This window comes from Lissotriton helveticus, chromosome 3_1 (assembly GCF_964261635.1).
Source record: "Lissotriton helveticus chromosome 3_1, aLisHel1.1, whole genome shotgun sequence".
NCBI lineage: Eukaryota > Metazoa > Chordata > Amphibia > Caudata > Salamandridae > Lissotriton > Lissotriton helveticus.
Genome location: NC_136061.1, coordinates 884,156,128 through 884,175,100, shown reverse-complemented (window position 1 = coordinate 884,175,100; position 18,973 = coordinate 884,156,128). Strand labels below are relative to the sequence as shown.

Below are 18,973 nucleotides of genomic sequence, written 5' to 3'. Positions count from 1 at the left end.
AGTATTTGTCCTTGTTTCAACCACCTTTTCTCTCCAGCCTCATCTTTCTGGCAGAGGTGGGTGGGTTCGCTAGTGAATCCAGAAAGATCATCAAGCTGCAAAACTACACCGACAGGTAAGAAACTATTAGTTTTGCAGCATGAATCTTTCTGGATTCACTATGCTGTGCATAGACTTTGTAGCGGTTTCTCATGTTTGTGGTGGCTGGGTGGAAGATGAGCGTTGGTTATTGAATATGTGTTGAACCACCCTTTGTCCGACTTGTGCTTCCTTGTTCATCTGTATATCCACACAGTAGTGCTTTGTGAACGTGTGCACTGAAGCCCATGTTGCCGCCAGGCATATGCCCTGAATTGGTGAGTTAGCTAGGAAAGCTATTGTAGCTCCCTTTTTCCTGGTAGAGTGGGCATGTGTCCCCTCTGCTAGTTCCTGTCCTGCCCGCTTGGGGCAGAACTGTATTGTTTGGGCGATCCATCCCGCAATTGTTCCTTTAGTTACTGGTTTCCCATGAAACTGTTAGCGAAGGACACAAAGAACTGCTTTGTTTTTCTGTGTTCCTTCATTCTCTCAATGTAGTGCATGACTGCCCTTCTGGCGTCTAGAGTGTGCAGTGCTCTTTCAGCTCTTGTTGCCGGTTTTTGGAAGAAACTCGGTATCTGTATAGTCTGGTTCATGTGAAACCTTGACACCACCTTTGGCATGAAGTGTGGGTCCGTTCTCATCACCACCCTATCGTTGTGTATCTGTATGTAGGGTTCTTGTAGCGTTAGTGCCTGCAGTTCGCTCACTCTGCCCAGTGAAGTGATTGCTACCAGGAAGGCTGTTTTTATGGTCAGCATTTCTAGGGAGGCCCTGTAAATTGGCTCGAAAGGTTCCTTCATGAGTTCCGTTAGGACTAGGTTAAGGTTCCATGCAGGTGGTGGCACCCTCTTTGGTGGTGCGATCCTCTTTGCTCCCTCCAGGAATCTCTTAACCTGTGATGTGAAGAAACTCTTGTACATTTCTCCTCTAGTGTAAGCGACTATCGCTGCCAGGTGAACCCTCAGTGAGGATGAGCTCAGATTTTTGTCGAGCAGGAGCGTGAGGTACTTTAGTACTGTTGAGTCCTTTTTAATCTTATTGTGTAGTTTTTCCCTCCTGCACCACAGTGTGAATCTCTTCCATTTCGCTACGTAGCACTTCCGTGTGCTGGGTATTCGTGCCTCTCGAAGTACCCTTAGGGTGCTTTTTGGCAGTTTCAAATGCGCAAACTATGTCTTCAGGAGCCACGCTACGAGGCTCAGGCTCTCTGGCTCCGGGTGCAGCACTTCTCCGTTTTGCATGGAGAGTAGGTCTTTACTTCTCCCGAATCTGTGTCGTCTCCATGATCTGCGAGTACCATGTCTGCCTGGCCCACTGCGGTGCGACCAGTATCAGGTTCATGTTGCTCGCTCTGCACTTGCGGAGTACCTTGTGCATCAGCGGTATCGGGGAAAAAGTGTAAGCAAATGTCCTGGACCAGTCTATCCATAGGGCATTCCCCAGGGAGCCCTTCCCGGGCTGCCTGGATGCGAAGTTTTGGCATTTTGCATTCTGGCGTGTTGCAAATAGGTCTACCGACGGTGTCCCCCACCTGCCTTCTCGTCTCTTGTGCATTGAGCTCCCACTCGTGGGATGCCGATGTCTGTCTGCTGAGCCAGTCTGCTTCTACATTGTCCTTTCCTGTGTGAAAAATGTACTTAAAGGTACATATCAGGGGTGCAGGGGGGGGTCCTTTGGATCCCCCCCCTGCACCCTTGAAATTGCATTCTCATTTTGCAAAATGAGAATGCCTTCACATTCATTCCTATGGGCCTCTAGGCCCATAGGAATCAATGGAAAGGGATTTCTTAATTGCGATTCGCAAATTGTGAATCGCAATTAAGGAAAAATAAGAAATCGCAAAAAAATTGAAATTTTTTAATTCATATCCGTTTGCGAATTCTTAATTGCGATTCCTTAATTTTCGCAATTAAAAATTCGCAAACGGGAACATTGATGCATGTGGCCGATGGAGTTTTAATGAGTCACTTAGAGGCGGGTTACTGTCCCCCTCTCTTATTCTGTCCACGTCCATTCCCTCTCCCGCGAAAGCACTGGCCTCTTGGTTGGTACTGCCAGGACTGTTTTTGCTGCCCCTGCTGTGTCTGGGTGTCTGCTTGGTGGGCTTGTTGGAACGCCTGGTGTGATGTTCCTGGCTGGTTTCCTCCCCTCCCGTTAGGTCTTCGTGACGGGGTGCCCCTTTTAGTACCTCTGAACTGCAATGCCCCCATGGATCTTGCAGTCTTGTTATCCTTCTTCAGTTGGCTGAGTTTCTCGTCAACTGGGGCCCCGAACAACGTTTCTCCGTTGAACGGTGTGTTGAGGATGCTGTGCTGCACTTCTGGCTTGAAGCCCGAAATTCTGAGCCAGGCTTGTCTTCTTTCCGTGATGCCCATCATCATGAGCCTGCTGGAGGTGTCTGCTCCGACCAGGGCAGTCTTGAGGCAAGAATTGGCTACATTCGTCCCCTCTTCGACAAGGTTTCAGCTCTTTGCTTGAATTCCTGTGACATGTTCTTTATTAACTGGCACAGCTCTTCCAGGATCTGGTACTGGTGCCTGTTGAGCAGTGCATTGGAATTCGCCATGCGCCAGTGCATTGCGGCATTCCGTTCAATTCTTCTCCCCACCAGGTCCATCCTCTTGCTTTCTTTGTCTGGAGATGGCCCCTTAGTAGTAGGCACATTGGCCCTTTTTCTTGCCGTGGAGGAATGTTTATACTTTTTCTCCGTCCTGGGAGGGACTGCTTTGCATGTAGTTGGTTCTTTGAAAGCCTCTTTTCCCTGTGCCATGACACTGTCGAGCATGGGCAGGAACTGGCTCCTTGTTTGTGTAGGGAGCAGTGTCTCGAGAAGGAAGTCTGCTTTCTGCTTCTCTTCGTCGAGTTTTACCTTGAAAACTGCAGCCGCATTCCTGATGACTGTGTTGTAGATTTCGATGTCATCTGGCGGCGAGGGCCTCGGGGGATAAGTGTTGACAGCTTCCTCTGGGCTCTCGGTGTCGACGGCCTGCCAATCTATTTCCTGAGTCTCCGAGGATGCAGACCCGAGGAGTGTCCTGCGGTCGTCGTCTCCTTCATCTTCGTAGTAGGAGGCCTCCTCCTCTTCTTGGTCGTCGAAGGTCTCGACGCCCACCGACTAACCTTCGACGTCGTAGTCCTCCTCCTCCGTTTCCTCAACCACCTGTAGCCTAGGTTTCGTCGGGATTGTGTATTCCTTCATCCTGGCGTTTAAATCTTTTTTCCGCTGCAGGATGTTTTCCATCTCGGCCTCGAGCCATCTTTTTTTTTTCTCCATTTCGGCCGCGTGGTCTGCGTCGAATGGATCGGCCACTCTTTTCGACGCCGAGCCGACTTTCGCCGTCGAAGGTTTCGGTGCAGAGCTGGCTTTCGGGTCCTTCGTTGGAGCTGAAGCGCCATTCGGGTCGTTTTACCTCGGCGTCGAATGCTCCTTTACAGGGGAGATTTTCGACGTCTTCTGCTGGGGAAACATCCTAAACCACGATGTTTCAAGAACGGCTCACCTGAACAACGAAGATTGAACAACGAAGAGGGCTGAACCACGAAGGTAACATCCACGAATGAAGGAACAACAGAGGATGGAACCACGACTTTTAGAACATCAGAGCATGGTAGGAAAACGTTTAAAAGGGTAAATGGGGGGTGTGGGGGGGACTCCCCCCCCCCCCCCCCCCCCACAAATACGATTAAAAATATATATAGATTAAAAAATACGTGAAGATTAAAATCGAAATAGATAAAAACAAAATACAGCTAAGGTTGTTGAAGAAATTAGTTAACATAAATTACCAGTTTATGTCAGAAGATGGCAGTGTTGCTTTAATTATAAAACGAACAGCATATGATCAGTGTGCTCGTTTTTGAAAACAGACCTAAAATAGTATTTTAGAAAAAAAATGGCATTAAATCTAATTTTTTCGTGGTTTATGGAGTAGTGGTTTAAAATGTAGTGGTTAAATAATGGTCGTGGTTTAGCCTTCGTAGATCCAGTAGTCGTGGTTTAGGCAGTAGTTGTTAAGTCATACAACCCTTCTGCTGTTCTCCAGCTCTCGGCGCCTGAGAGTCCTTCTCAGAGGATCCGCTGTGCCTTGGTGTAGTCGCCGAAGTTTTCGGCGTCGGCGCTTTTGGGGGTTTGCCCTCACTTTTTCGAGACTCGGGGTCTCTCGTGCCTTAGGGGCCGTAGAGTCTCCTACCTTCTTTGGAGTCTTCGTAATATCGGTCTCTACGACCGCGTAGCCGTCGGCGGCGTTGTCCTCCTCGTCTGATGATAGCCCCAGGTCTCGTAGGGACGGTGGCTGCCCCTTGCCCTGCATGGTGGCGTTGGCTATCCTCTGTCTCTCTCTCACTCACTCGAAGAGTCTTCGGCTTGAAGGCGGAGCAGGCATTGCAGTCCTCGCTTTCGTGGTCGACCGGTAGGCAAAGGTTGCCGACCTGGTGCTGGTCCTTCTGCGCGTACTTGTGGTGGCAGTTACAGCAGAATTTGAAAGGAGTGTTGTCCATCTCATGCGTTCAGGGGGCCCCCTGAGCTTGCATTCTCCGATGGACGTCGAAGTTCTTCTTCTCCTTCGTCGTCCTCTTCGATGATGTAGTCTCCTGTAGTCTTCTCAATCTCTTTTCTTGCAAAAGGTGCGTATTTTTCTTCTTCTTTCTCCAAAAATGTCTGGAGACCTTTCGGGAACGATCCAGACCCAACCGCGGAAAAAAGAATCTGAAGATGGCGCCCAAGAGTGGGAGCTTCCACAGGAAGCGTGCCGACGTCACCGGAAATACACCAAAAGGTGGGACGTCGACGCCCACCTGTGGTACAAAAAAAAAGAAGAAAGAATAGACTACGAATCCGGACCCAACCACAAGACCGCGGAATAATGCACAGCATAGTGAATCCAGAAAGATTCACGCTGCAAAACATGATTCACCAGGGGCTACAAGTGCAACCGGGCCCAAGGAACAATCATCACGGTAGCAGACAATCCCTGAACCCGAAACCACTGCCGAGTCGTGAAAGGAGAGACCAACACCTTCCTCAGCTCGCGCACCAGAGTCAGTCTGCTAGGCTCTGACAGGAAAACCTTCCCGATCTTGGTGTTGAAGACCCCACAATGAACAGCAGTTCCTGAGTGGGGCACAGATGGGGCTTCTACAAGTTCAGAATCCACCCGAACTTCTGCAGGAGCCGGCAGACCTCCTGGGTATCTGATTGAGCCTTAAGGAAAGAAGAGGAAGAGATCAACCAGTAATACCTGGTACTGGTAATGATCGATGCCCTCACAGAACTGCAGAAACCTCTGGGAAGCCACAGGCACATGAAAGTAGGCGTCCCTGAGATTCAGAGAAGACCAGAAATCCCCCACAGACAGGAAAGGCACAATCATCTGTAGAGCAACCATTTTGAAGGACCGATGAGGGATGCACAAATTCACCGCCTTTAGGTCCAGAACAGGAAGGAAGTCCCCATTCGGTTTTCGGATCAGAAACCGGATCGAATAAACTCCCCAAACCTGCTGACTCATAGGCACCCTCACCACAGCTCCAAAAGAGCCTGACACTTGACCGTGGATCCGGGAATAGGGGTAGCAGGGAACACATCCCCCGTTGGGTCTCCGCATTCGATGTGACAACCCAGCTTGACAATCCGCAGGACCCATTGATCCCGGACTAACTCCTCCCAAACCGGGAAAAAAAGCCCTGAGGCGACCCCCAACCGGTGTCTCCTCTGAACCCCTCACATAGTCATGATTTGGAAGACCTAGAAAAAAAGGAGGACCCCGGGACTTGTTGAAGAAAGGGACACCCTGGCCACGTCCCCTACCATGAAAGGGCTGGGCAGCTATCTTCGATTGAATTGCCTACCCAAAAGCCCGTTTATAACCAGCAAACTTCCCTTTCTGTGAAGAGAGGACCAGAGGCAACAACTTTTTGTCCTCCGCTATTTTTTTAATGTACGAGTTACTTACCTTCAGTAACAATGTATCTGGTAGAGACGTTTCTAGCCGCAGATTCCTTCACGTAGAATTATCCCCAGGCGTGAGACTGGATCCGGAAACTTTTTTTGCCACAGCAATCCTGCGCGCCGGGGAGACATCACGCAACTCCACCCAGGAGTCGTCCGCGTACGTGACGTTAGCGAGGTCACTTAAGACCCGCACCGGCGCGCCTACGTCAGTTTTCTTCAGAGAACTTTTCCGCACCACAACGCGGACCCACCAGATAAACTGTAGGAGCATGGGATCATTGTGCGAAGAGCAGAAAAATTGGAAAGAAGCAGTGACTAACCACACCACAAGAGTAGTGAAAACACTGCAGAACCTAAAGACAGGGAAAGAAGAAAGAGCAAGCAGAGCCCTGCGCCACCACCCTCCCAGCATAAGACAGCCTCCCATCCCTGTGCCCCAGAGACATGGAACATGTGTAGAAGTCATGGCACACACAGGAAACTACCACCCCCAACCTGAGCAAGGAAGGGAACCAGCTCCAAGACAGACAGGGATAACAACCTCTAAGCCACGCCAAGATAGAGGGCAAAACCCCCCCGAAGGGGCATGGGAAAAAGATGGCCAGGGAACCCATATCAGAGGAAGCAATGGAAGGAAGGGAGGGGAGGGAAGGACAGGGATAGAAACAATCCCTCCTAACCCGGGAGAGCCAGAGCAGCAGGGTACCAAGGCACCGGAGCACTGTAACCCCATCGTCCAAGGAACCAAGGAGGAATGAACCACCCCCAGACAGAGCCACCCGTCCAGAACAAGGAAGGCACTCACAGGAGAGGCAGCCCCCTCCCCCGGGAGGCAAGCACCGAAGACCAACCCAAGGGTCCTCGCAGGACAGGGGAGGAAGGGTGGGATGCGAAGGAATCTGCGGCTAGAATCGTCCCTACCAGATACATTGTTACCGAAGGTAAGTAACTCGTACATCTGATAGACTACTAGCCGTAGATTCCTTCACAAAGAATAGATACCCTAGCAATACCCCAGGGAAGGAGGGTGTGCAAAATGACCCCACCAGCCAAGACAGATCAGGGGACCCACAGGGGACCAGAGCTGTGGACCAGGGAGAACTCGCCCCTACCAGGCAATGGGAACCCCCACAAGCAGAACCCCACCGACCCAAGGAAGGTAGGAGGGAGAGAAGAAGGCAGAAGAGTCCCGCACACTCAAAACAGAGGGGCCAAGGGCAGGGCCGAAGCATCCCACTCCTTCACAAGGCAAACTAGCCGCCTCTCAAAGCCAAGACAGGAAGAGCGGAAGAGGAAGAAGCCTAGAAGACCCAAGGAAGCAAGAGAAAAAAGAAGGCAAACCCACTCCAGACGGAGAGCAACCTGCCAGCTAGGACAGCACCGGCAGATAAGCCGCCAGAAGCAAAAGGAGCAGCCCGAATCCCCCGGAGAAGAGTAGGCAGCGCCTGACAAGGGAGAACACATGAGCACCCCAGCCCTCAGGACAGGAGTAGGGAGAGGGGGAGGAGGAAGAGCCCGGGCACGCCACTACGAGCGGCCGCTCAGACGACCTCAAGCAGCAAGGCAACCACACAACGCCATGGAGAACAGGCACCCGAAGGCGACCAGAACGCCAAGCAGGGCGACAGCCATAGACCCGCTACCATTACTCCACAGGGTATGGCAAGTCCCAAACTATGGGAATCCTCTTTGGAAGAACTTCCGCAGCAGAGGAAAAAACAAAAGTGCCACGGGGGAAAAAATACCCCCGCGAAGGGCTTGACAAGCAGCCCAACCAAGCAGAAGGCACAATCTGAGGCCGAGTCTGCGCAATAACACACAAATAATGAACAAAGGGCCGTCCAGCAGCCAACAATGCCAAAGTCCTGAAAGGACGCGATGGCTAGAAAAATACACTCCACAACCAGAACAATCAGCCTACGAAGGCCCAGAAGCAGCCCAACTTACGAGTCACTGAGGAGGAGATGGAGGGCGATAAGGCGGAGGAGGAGGGCAGAGCCCCACCAAGGGTCTTCGGATGGCGGAGTCGTCCGGGGCATGGAACAACATGGTACCGTCAAACGGCAGGTCAAAGAGTCGCTGTCGAATATTCTCAGGGCATACTCCGTCCCGAAACCAAGCATGGCAATGGAGAGCGACCGAGGAAGCCATGGCCCAGCTCCTCTGAGATGTCCAGAGCGGAGGATAAAGCCACAAGCTCCCGGCCATCCGAAGCATTATGCCGCAAGTCCACCTGACCAGGCTCCTGGGACGCTGCAGATTCCAGAGACTCAGCCGAGTCCCACAGACAGGAGGAGGCCCTAGCCAGAACACACAAGGTGTTAAGGGCCCGCAGGGCAGCGCTATTCGAGGCAAATATGTTGTGCCCCCAAGAGTCCAGCCAGCGGGCCTCCCGGGACGGCGGAGTCAACAGTGGCGGTAGGGAGGGAAAAGCAGTCCGCAAAAGGGGGCTGGCAGCCTAGGGGTGAAGGGACAGACACTCCGGGTCACGCGGCGCCGGGAGGTTCCGGTGCAGAAGATGCGGTGGCACCGGGTCCCCTGAGGTAGACCGCCTCCAAGCCCCCGTCAAGGAAGAAGGGAGGGAACCTTCAAAGCGGAGTAAGATTTCCCTCCCATCAGAGCCCTGGTGGAGGACCTCCAAGAGGTGGTCCGCCGGAATATAAGCCACCGGGTCACCCATGCGCAGGACACCCACAGCCGTGGACACCACGTGAAAGAAGGCCGCACCTGCCTCCGTAGGGCACCGTGGTGGAGAAAGCAGCTCCTCCGTAGGCGATGGCTGCAAACTAAGGCGGCCGTCCCGAGGCCAGGGGCCAGATTTGGAAGCCAGAGGAAGCCGAAGAATGAGGGACCTGCCGCTCTTCCGACGAAGACCTCTGCCTCAGGAAGGGCGGAGAGCCGCCCTTCGACGCCGATGAAAAAGACACCACACGTCGGCCAGTCTCAGGAGAGGATGACACCAAAATACAGTCTGCCTCCGGAGAAGATGGAGGGTCCGAAGACGAGTCCGCGGTACAAACCCTGCGCGGATCTGTATAGTCCGCCACCTGAGGCAGGACGCCAACCATCCGGCGTCACTGGATACGAGTCCACCAAGTCATCCCGAACCGGAGACCGTAGTGGAGCTGGAGTTGAGCCGGCCCCGGGACAGCGCTGGGACGTCGCTGACCCGACCCTCTCCGAGGTAGACACCTGCTTGGGGGAACAAGACGGCCCCGGGGAATGACCCTAAGTCTTCAACCAGCCGCGGCCCAGAATTTGGCAGAGATCGCTCGGCAACCCATGTGGCGGCGCCAGAGACGATTCAGCCACCGACTCGCCCTCCGAGGCCGCCACCTGCGGGAAGGAACGAGAGAGGCCCGGAGAGGGACGAGGGGTCCTCATCCGGCCTCGATCCGGAGCGGGGCGAGGAGGGGCCGTCGACCCCTGTGGCTTTGCATGGGCCAGCTGCTGCCGGCGCCGTAGCGGCGTCACTTCGGCCTTAGACAGCACCACCTTGTCAAAGGACCGAGAGGGGCTCGGGATGCGACCTGAGCCCCCGCAAACCCGCGAACCCGCAAACCCGTGCGAACTCCCGCGAAACCACTGGGACTCCAGCATGTGGCGTGAAGGAGGTGCCCCAGAGGAACCGCACCCCAACATCACCACATTCTCCAAGTCTGGATCCGAGCCAGCTGGCCCTGGAGTCGCCAGCGGCGCCGCAGAGGGCCCAGCGCAAGGCGGGGGATCCGCCAATGCCCCAGGAGGAGGAGACGCCAGCGAGGCCTGCAGAGCCGCCGCGTATGTCTCCATTTGACTTTCGACGCCCCCAACAGCGTGAAACGGTGGATAGGTCGGCACGCGGGGCCTCATCACCTGTGGAGAGACCACGCCCCCAGCCGGGAACCAGCCCCCGGAGAAAAACTGCAACACTTACCCATCGGGGAGCAACGCTCACGCGACATTGAGGAAGGGCGAGGACGACGACCACGGCCGTATCTGAAGCAGTCTGCCAAAGTAGACCGAAGGGGAGGACGCCGACCTGGAGAGACGCGCCAAGAGATGTTTCATCCGGCGCTCCCGCCGCGACTTCGGCTTCAACTGTCGACACTCCGGACAATCAGTGGCACAGTGATCCTCCCCCAAACACCACATACAAATGAGGTGAGGGTCGGTCACCGACATAAGATGCCCACGAAAAGAGAAAGTTTTGAAGCCCTAAGGCATTCGCACACTGTCCCACCAAAGAGAAATGGGGGAAAAAAGGGGGGCCCCCAAACAGGCCCGAAGGACCGGATCCGCGTTGCACGCGGAAAAGGAAACAAGCATTTACAATGCAATAGGTCTCGGGTTAATTAAGTTTGAGCTATTGGCACTGCTAAATATTGCAACAGCAACAAAAGTCTATAAATTGTAGGCCAAAAAAAGGTGTCATTTTTGTAGCAATGGTGGCATGCTGCGCTTTAGATGAATATGTTTAAAAGTAAAGTGTGCCATACTGCGATTGCTACAATAGTTAATTGTGGATGCGTTACAATGGATGTGTGCACTGATGGCTGGTGGTGTGTGTGCCTGGTGAAAGCGTGCACTGACGGCTGGTGGTGTTTGGGCCCGGAGAAAGCATGCACTGACGGCTGGTGGTGTTTGGGCCCGGTAAAAGCGTGCACTGACGGCTGGTGGTGTTTGGGCCCGGTAAAAGCGTGCACTGACGGCTGGTGGTGTTTGGGCCCGGTAAAAGCGTGCACTGACGGCTGATGGTGTCTGTGCCTGGTGAAAGTGTGTCCTGACGGTATGTGTTATGTGTGTGTTATGTGTTATGTGTGTGTTATGTGTTATGTGTGTGTTATGTGTTATGTGTGTGTTATGTGTTGTGTGTGTTATGTGTTGTGTGTGTTATGTGTTATGTGTGTGTTATGTGTTGTGTGTGTTATGTGTGTGTTGTGTGTGTTATGTGTTATGTGTGTGTTGTGTGTGTTATGTGTGTGTTGTGTGTGTTATGTGTGTGTGGTGTGTGTAATGTGTGTGTGGTGTGTGTAATGTGTTGTGGGTGTAATGTGTTGTGTGTGTAATGTGTGGTGTGTGTAATGTGTGGTGTGTGTAATGTGTTGTGGGTGTAATGTGTTGTGGGTGTAATGTGTTGTGGGTGTAATGTGTGGTGTGTGTAATGTGTGGTGTGTGTAATGTGTGGTGTGTGTAATGTGTGGTGTGTGTAATGTGTGGTGTGTGTAATGTGTGGTGTGTGTAATGTGTGGTGTGTGTAATGTGTGGTGTGTGTAATGTGTGGTGTGTGTAATGTGTGCTGTGTGTAATGTGTGCTGTGTGTAATGTGTGCTGTGTGTAATGTGTGCTGTGTGTAATGTGTGCTGTGTGTAATGTGTGCTGTGTGTAATGTGTGCTGTGTGTAATGTGTGCTGTGTGTAATGTGTGCTGTGTGTAATGTGTGCTGTGTGTAATGTGTGCTGTGTGTAATGTGTGCTGTGTGTAATGTGTGCTGTGTGTAATGTGTGCTGTGTGTAATGTGTGCTGTGTGTAATGTGTGCTGTGTGTAATGTGTGCTGTGTGTAATGTGTGCTGTGTGTAATGTGTGCTGTGTGTAATGTGTGCTGTGTGTAATGTGTGCTGTGTGTAATGTGTGCTGTGGGGCCGCCTGCGGCTGTGGGGCCGCCTGCGGCTGTGGGGCCGCCTGCGGCTGTGGGGCCGTCTGCGGCTGTGGGGCCGTCTGCGGCTGTGGGGCCGTCTGCGGCTGTGGGGCCGTCTGCGGCTGTGGGGCCGTCTGCGGTTGTGGGGCCGTCTGCGGTTGTGGGGCCGTCTGCGGTTGTGGGGCCGTCTGCGGTTGTGGGGCCGTCTGCGGTTGTGGGGCCGTCTGCGGTTGTGGGGCCGTCTGCGGTTGTGGGGCCGTCTGCGGTTGTGGGGCCGTCTGCGGTTGTGGGGCCGTCTGCGGTTGTGGGGCCGTCTGCGGTTGTGGGGCCGTCTGCGGTTGTGGGGCCGTCTGCGGTTGTGGGGCCGTCTGCGGTTGTGGGGCCGTCTGCGGTTGTGGGGCCGTCTGCGGTTGTGGGGCCGTCTGCGGTTGTGGGGCCGTCTGCGGTTGTGGGGCCGTCTGCGGTTGTGGGGCCGTCTGCGGTTGTGGGGCCGTCTGCGGTTGTGGGGCCGTCTGCGGTTGTGGGGCCGTCTGTGCGTTGGGTCGTTTGTGCGCGGGGCCGTCTGTGCGCGGGGCCGTCTGTGCGCCAGTGACGTCATTAGTGAACGCGCGCATTGTGCCTGCATGTATATCAATGCTCCTACCATTGTACTTCACTGTGCAGACAGGCAAGTAGAGGTACATTGCGAGGGGTTGATAGCCTTTATTTAGAGGGGGACTAATTCTAACAACGATAGACAGAGTGCCTGTGAGAAGGACTAAAAACATAACAAAAGCCTAAGTTTCAAACAAATGGTGTTTTAAAAAACTGTGAAGTACTCCTGCACCGCTAAAACTACGTAATTGGAAAATGCGCGCATTCTCACTGCTCCTACGTTTGTACTTCTCTTTACAGGCAGACAGAAAATTTCGAAGGAGACATCGCATTAGTTTGCAATGGCTTCAAGCACGCCATTCAAAAAAAAAAAAACCTCACACGCGCAACAGCAAGGCGTGTCATTTACCATGCCCGTCGCTCTGTTGCTCTTCTCTCTTGCTTAAAGCACGCCACACAGAAAAAAAAATGCCCGTAATTGGTAACACGCACGCACACAACAGCAAGGCGTCACATTTCTATTAACATGCCCATCGCTCTGTTGCTCCTCCCACGGCCTATTGGTGTCTCTTACGAGCTTCATGCACGTAATAGACACCAATAGGCTATGTGAGGAGCAATGCGCGCGACACAAGCCAATAGTGGGAAGTCTTTTGTTATCGGAAGAACGCCAAGACCAATGACGTTACACCAAACAAACAAGCATTTACAATGCAATGGTTTTGCCTTTGACAATGTTAGAGCTATTGGCATTGTAAATGTTAAAATTTCCATCTATGTTTTTTTTGAGTAAACAGATAAATAAATGGTGTTGTTGTTTAGTAGTAAATAGCTTTATTTTTCGAAATTGTGAGACTTATTGCATTTGCACTTATACACACACACACAGGTATATGTACACAGAGCTATACATACACAGAGAGAGAGAGAGAGAGCTAGAGTGAGAAAGACAGAGAGAGAGCTAGAGGGAGTAAGAGAGAGAGAAGGAGCTAGAGAGAGTAAGACAGAGAGAGAAGGAGACAGAGGGAGCTAGAGGGAGTAAAACAGAGAGAGGGAGCTAGACAGAGAGAGGGAGCTAGAGGGAGTAAGAGAGAGAGAAGGAGCTAGAGGGAGCTAGAGCGAGCAAGACAGAGAGAGGGGGAGCTAGAGGGAGCAAGGGGGAGCTAGAGGGAGCAAGGGAGAGAGAGGGAGCTAGAGGGAGCAAGGGAGAGAGAGGGAGCTAGAGGGAGCAAGACAGAGAGAGGGAGCTAGAGGGATTAAGACGGAGAGAGAAGGAGCTAGAGAGAGTAAGACAGAGAGAGAAGGAGACAGAGGGAGCTAGAGGGAGTAAAACAGAGAGAGAGGGAGCTAGACAGAGAGGGAGGTGGAGTAAGAGAGCGAGAAGGAGCTAGAGGGAGCTAGGGCGAGCAAGACAGAGAGAGAGGGAGCTAAAGGGAGCAAGGGAGCTAGAGGGAGCAAGACAGAGAGAGGGAGCTAGAGGGATTAAGACGGAGAGAGAAGGAGCTAGAGGGAGTAAGACAGCTAGAGGGATTAAGACGGAGAGAGAAGGAGCTAGAGGGAGTAAGACAGAGAGAGAGGGAGCAAGACACAGAGAGAGGGAGCTAGACGGAGCAAGACACAGAGAGAGGGAGCTAGAAAGAGCAAGACATATAGAGAGGGAGCTATAGAGAGTAAGACAGAGAGAGAGAGAGAGAGAGAGAGAGAGCTAGAGTGAGAAAGACAGAGAGAAGCTAGGATTTATCATGTAGTTGGGGGAGTCTTAAATGCCAGTGTCCAGCACATTTACTCAAAATGGCCTTCCCTGTTCACTTGTAATATCTAGGAATCAACTTAGACATCACAGAGGCAAACTGTCCCCGTCTGCCTAAAAATGTCACGTTTCTACCGACAGGGGCAACCTCGGATGCCGGGATCCCAACGAGCCAATTGCATTTTTTCCTTGTTTCCCAGGAAACAAGGAAACTTTGTATAGGCCGGGCATGGGACCATGGATTACCAGGCTAAAGTTAAGATAACATACACATGGCACACCACAAACTTCTTCAGCAGGATCGCATTTTTCATTAAATGTAGAAGTAACACGCTTTCAGATTTTTTTTTTTCATACCTATTGCACAGGACATAGGGATGCCATAAAGAATGTAACTGATACTTTCGAGAGGTGTACCAAACAGGAAAGTCTATTCAATTTTTATGGTGCTCTTATAGAATGTAGCTTACCTAAAGCCTAGAGGTGACCCAATGCTCCTAATTGAAACCTGTCACGATGGTTCCCATGTAATATATATTAGGGGAGTTTGCGATAGAATCAACAAAACAAGTACTGATTTTTATAGTTAATTTAATAAAAAATAAGAATGCAAACTGAGTGCACTGTGTGAAAAAACACAACCTTTTATGTACTTTTGAAACTAGTAAAAAGACATAAGGATGATCAGTTCATTTTTATATTGATTTTGATTTTAGCATGTTGGCATCACATTCAGTTTTAAGCAGGTAAGGGAAGCGAGGCCCAGAGATCCTGTAACTTAAATCGAGTAGGAGACTCGGGATTCCATACAAGAGCATTTAACCATCGGTACACAGCTGTTGAAAGTATTACACCCCACATTGTCCTCTAGTAAGTAATATGCAGAGGAATTTAAAATTCCTCTATCTTTTAGGACAACTCCTGTGTGGTAGATGTTGGGTGTAAATTCGGACATCCATATACTGGTCTTGTTTACCAGGAATGCAGCCTTATCCGAGTACAAATATTAACTCACTCTGGTACAAAGTGCAGGGGACAGTTGGAAGAGACACCAGTCTGGAAAGGCAAACAGTGAAGCAAGATCAGAACAAGCTCAACTACTGCTTCGGTTCAGGCCTAGGAACTACAAAGGCCCTATATAAGTGCATTATGAAGGCTTTTCTTTTTGTGGTGGGCTAGTACACTGCATTTATCTTCTGGCTCTAGGAGATTGAGGGCGGTGGTAGGGTGCAACCACAAATTGGTGGTGGAGATACAACATTGCAGGAGGAGGCATGCAGGTGTCATGGAGAACATAAGATCTCTTCTGGGGATCCCGCTTCAGCCGGAGGGGGTTGGATGGATGTCTGTGCCCTTTTCAGCTCAGTTTGAAGCAGCCTCCCTTTGCCCTCTTGTGAAAGTGCCTGGCACATGGATAGGCATTGTTTCGCACTTGGGACCCACATGCAGCTTAGGGTGCACGACCAGAAAGTTTGGGGGCTTCTGTACAATGACAAACATTTCGAGGAGCTTTGGTCCCACGGATGTGCTTTATATGATGCTCAGGACATAGGAGACCACAGGAGTAGCATGTGGCACACTGAGAGACGTTCTAACCACAGCGAAGACCTTGGAGGACATGGACACTGTATCAGGTTCTTATGCTGCATGGAAAGAGCATGTAACATGGGCAAACATGTTACATGCATGAGAGCAATGCCATATGAGGAGCCCTGACGGCGCCAGACAGGAGATGAAACACTCCAAGAAGAAGGAAACCAGAAGACATGCCTTTGTTGCACATGATTACAATAAAAACCAAGAAAATCACAGACGCCAGCGACACAGCTAGCACCTCCCATCTCGACCGGTCAATAAAGGCTACGCAGCCCATAACTTTACAGATTAGAATCCAGCAGGGAACACAAAACCCAACAGTGCCAGCTGCCATTATGCTGACTGGGAGGATAACAAAAGCACATCATTCTCTCCCCAGAAAGCCGGTCACCATGCCAGGTATGCATACAGCCTAGAGCCAACTATTACGGCCACAGCGACTACCGGGGAGGGGGGGGCGGAACGGACACACGGGGAGGGGGGGGGGCGGAACGGACACACGGGGAGGGGGGGGGGGGGCGGAACGGACACACGGGGAGGGGGGGTGCGGAACGGACACGCGGGGAGGGGGGAGGGAACGGCAGCACTCACCTCGACGGAGCCCTGCCGGTGGGTGCATCTGCTTCTCCTTGTCCGCGTTGGGGGGGGGGGGGGGGGGGGGGGGGGGACTTCGCTGCAGCTCTTCCTCACCCGGTCCCGCTTCCTGGGGCCGGGTGCTCTCACGGGCGGCGGCGGGGCTCCTCTTCGACCATGGAGTCCTGCCGGTGGGCGCAGCTCCTTCTCCTTGTCCGCGCTGGGGGGGGCGGGACCTACGCAACACAGGGCGGCCAGGGGCTGGAGGACTCCCGCTCCTCCCTCGAGACTGGCCAGAACTCCGGGGCTCCCCCTTCACTTGGGAGCCCAGGGAAGGACACGGCAGGCGGCTTCTTCTCCTTGCGCTGGAGCTCTTCTTCTCCGGCACTTCCGCTTGTCCCGCCCCGGCCTGCCTGACTTCCGGGTCGCGGCCAATCGCAGCGCGGCCCTGGGGTCGGGAGGCCGGACAGCGGCGGTGTAAACACGGGGCAATGCCGGGTGGGCACCGGCTTCAATTAAAAAATAAAGCGATGTGGCACTCGGTCAAAGGCGGCAATGTCCCTGGCAGTGTGGGCCCCTGCCAGGGGGCTCCAAAAAAATCGGCAAGGGACGGTATTGAGGGCGGGTGCCGTCAATGCCGGAACAGATTCGGGGGCGTTCCCGAGACTGACGTCACCAAAAGGGAAAAATTCTCGGGAACGCCCCCGAATCTGGTCCGGGATTGACAGACAGAGCCCTCTACCAATGGCTAGCCTCCATTTATGGAGCTAGCCAATGGGAGGAGGGGGCGGATACCCGACCCCACATAGAGAGATATCGAGATATCATTAGATTTTGCTAGCGCATGCGTACTTCGTACGCATTGCGTAGGCAAAACCTAAAAAGCACACGCACAACACGCACGAGCTTCCAAAGTGACTGCTGAAACCCTGTTTTTTGATTACAAAATGCCTTGCGCTGCGCAAAGCATCGCTACGCAGTGCAACGCTAGGCGCGAGACCCAAAAATGGGGTTGGCCCACGGTTAGTCCTGGTACTCAGTGCAGCAGTTATTTGGAGATGGAACTCAGAGTGCAGAAAAATCACTAACATCTAAAGTCTCTTTTGAAGGTCTGATGTCTTGAATACTATTGCCTTTTAGCGAGACACAGGTTATTTATATATATTTGCAATACTGTTCTGCAGAGAGCTTTCCTTAATAGGAGATACTTCTAAAGGCTAGAGTAAACAGTGACCTCGAGAACAGTTTGAAAACCTAACTTGCCTGTGCAGAATAAAAACACATATTTTACTGCAAGAAGTATAGACATGCAGGCTCGTTTTCTTCTGAAAGCTATGCTCAACAGAAAACTGCTTGTAACACACTATTTTGCTCTTGGAGACAGAAGGCACAGTGTTATTAAAACAATATTCTCTAGGGGGCTAGGCAAGATAAATATTTATTTTATTGAATGGCATCTCCACACTACCTGTACACTTAAGGATACTCCTTTCTAAAGAAACCTTTATTTTGTGTAACGTTTTGGATTCATTTTGTAGCAGTGAGGGTGAAGGACAACCTAGCTGTTCTAGTGTAGCATGAAGTTGCACAACATGCTTGTTTCCTCTATAAATTTACTCAACCCTGGCGCATAATTCAGTCTAAGATTGCTTCATAATTTGAGTGGCCTTGAGCAGAAGTTCAATGTTCCCTCTTTTTAAAAAACCAATTGCCCATGTACAGATGGACCGGACTGCAAGATAAGCAACTTTTAAACAGCATAAGAAAATAAGCAGTAAGATGGTGCTTGAGAAGAAAAAAAGCTTAGCGAAAACAGAAGTGCACAGATAAGATGCGGGGGTAAGTGGCATGATAGAGAGGCCTCCATCATAGACAAACAACATTGAGTTACAAGATGATTCAGCAACTTGTATTTTGCTAGTTGAAAACAAAGATTCATAACACTCACCGCAGCAAAACTACAGAAAATGGAGCAAGAAACAAACAACGCAGAAAATAGAGAGTGGACCCCAAAAATTGACTTATTCGTTGAGGTCGTGCTCAACATAAAGCAAAAATAAGGTGTAGGACTTGGCAAGATAAGCCTCAAATCATCAACAACACTTCTTCCAAACCCTGCACCACTAGTCACCACAGACGTGCCTTTCATTACCATGGTGAACTGCCAGGCTCGTCAATGGAACAAGGGTCAATCATTTTTGTGCCGGGAAGCATTGATTTCATGTGAGGTCTTAGAGTGCTGGTAAGCCTTTGTAGGAGGCAGCAGGTGTGAAGGGTTGTACTTGAAGGACTCTCTGCACCAATCACATATGCAAATGAACAGTGCAAAATGTACTGCTTTGTAAAACTCCTGTGGGCAGATCAAAGTGCGACAACCATTCCAATTAAGTGCGGGATGTATGTTTAGGTGGTGGCAGTAACATGCCAAGAAGTTCTGGCATACAGTTAAGTTTGTCTAAAGCCAGCACTAAAAAGTACAATGGGCTACATAGTTGGAGGTTAGAGTAAAACATGCAAAGTTGGCCGACAATCAAAGCAGAATGAACTTAGTTATTCAACTGTAAACACACCGAACTGACAGCTACCTTTTATTCGCACTCATGTTGTTCACAGATAGCACACTAAGTTTCCTCGAAGGGGCTGGTACTTTTTTTGTCATTCCTTTAGCCTGTTGAAATAAAGTTTGCAGTTATTTGAGGGGTTGCTCATATCACACTTTATACATCACTTATGGCAACATCAGGAATCACTTCACACAACAATTTGTGATTCCTGAAGTCCCTACATTCACTAGAACGAACTGTTAGTTCT

The 18,973-nt window shown here is 51.4% G+C and overlaps 1 protein-coding gene across 1 annotated transcript in view; it reads right to left on the bottom strand.

Moving 5' to 3' along the window:
* Nucleotides 1-18,973, bottom strand: part of CDCA8 (cell division cycle associated 8) — a 229,398-nt gene that overhangs the window by 83,763 nt on the left and 126,662 nt on the right. Inside the window, exon 7 of the mRNA XM_078681219.1 lies at nucleotides 18,748-18,830. Within this exon, the coding sequence (XP_078537345.1) occupies nucleotides 18,748-18,830 (83 nt within the window). The remainder of the gene's footprint in view (nucleotides 1-18,747; nucleotides 18,831-18,973) is intronic.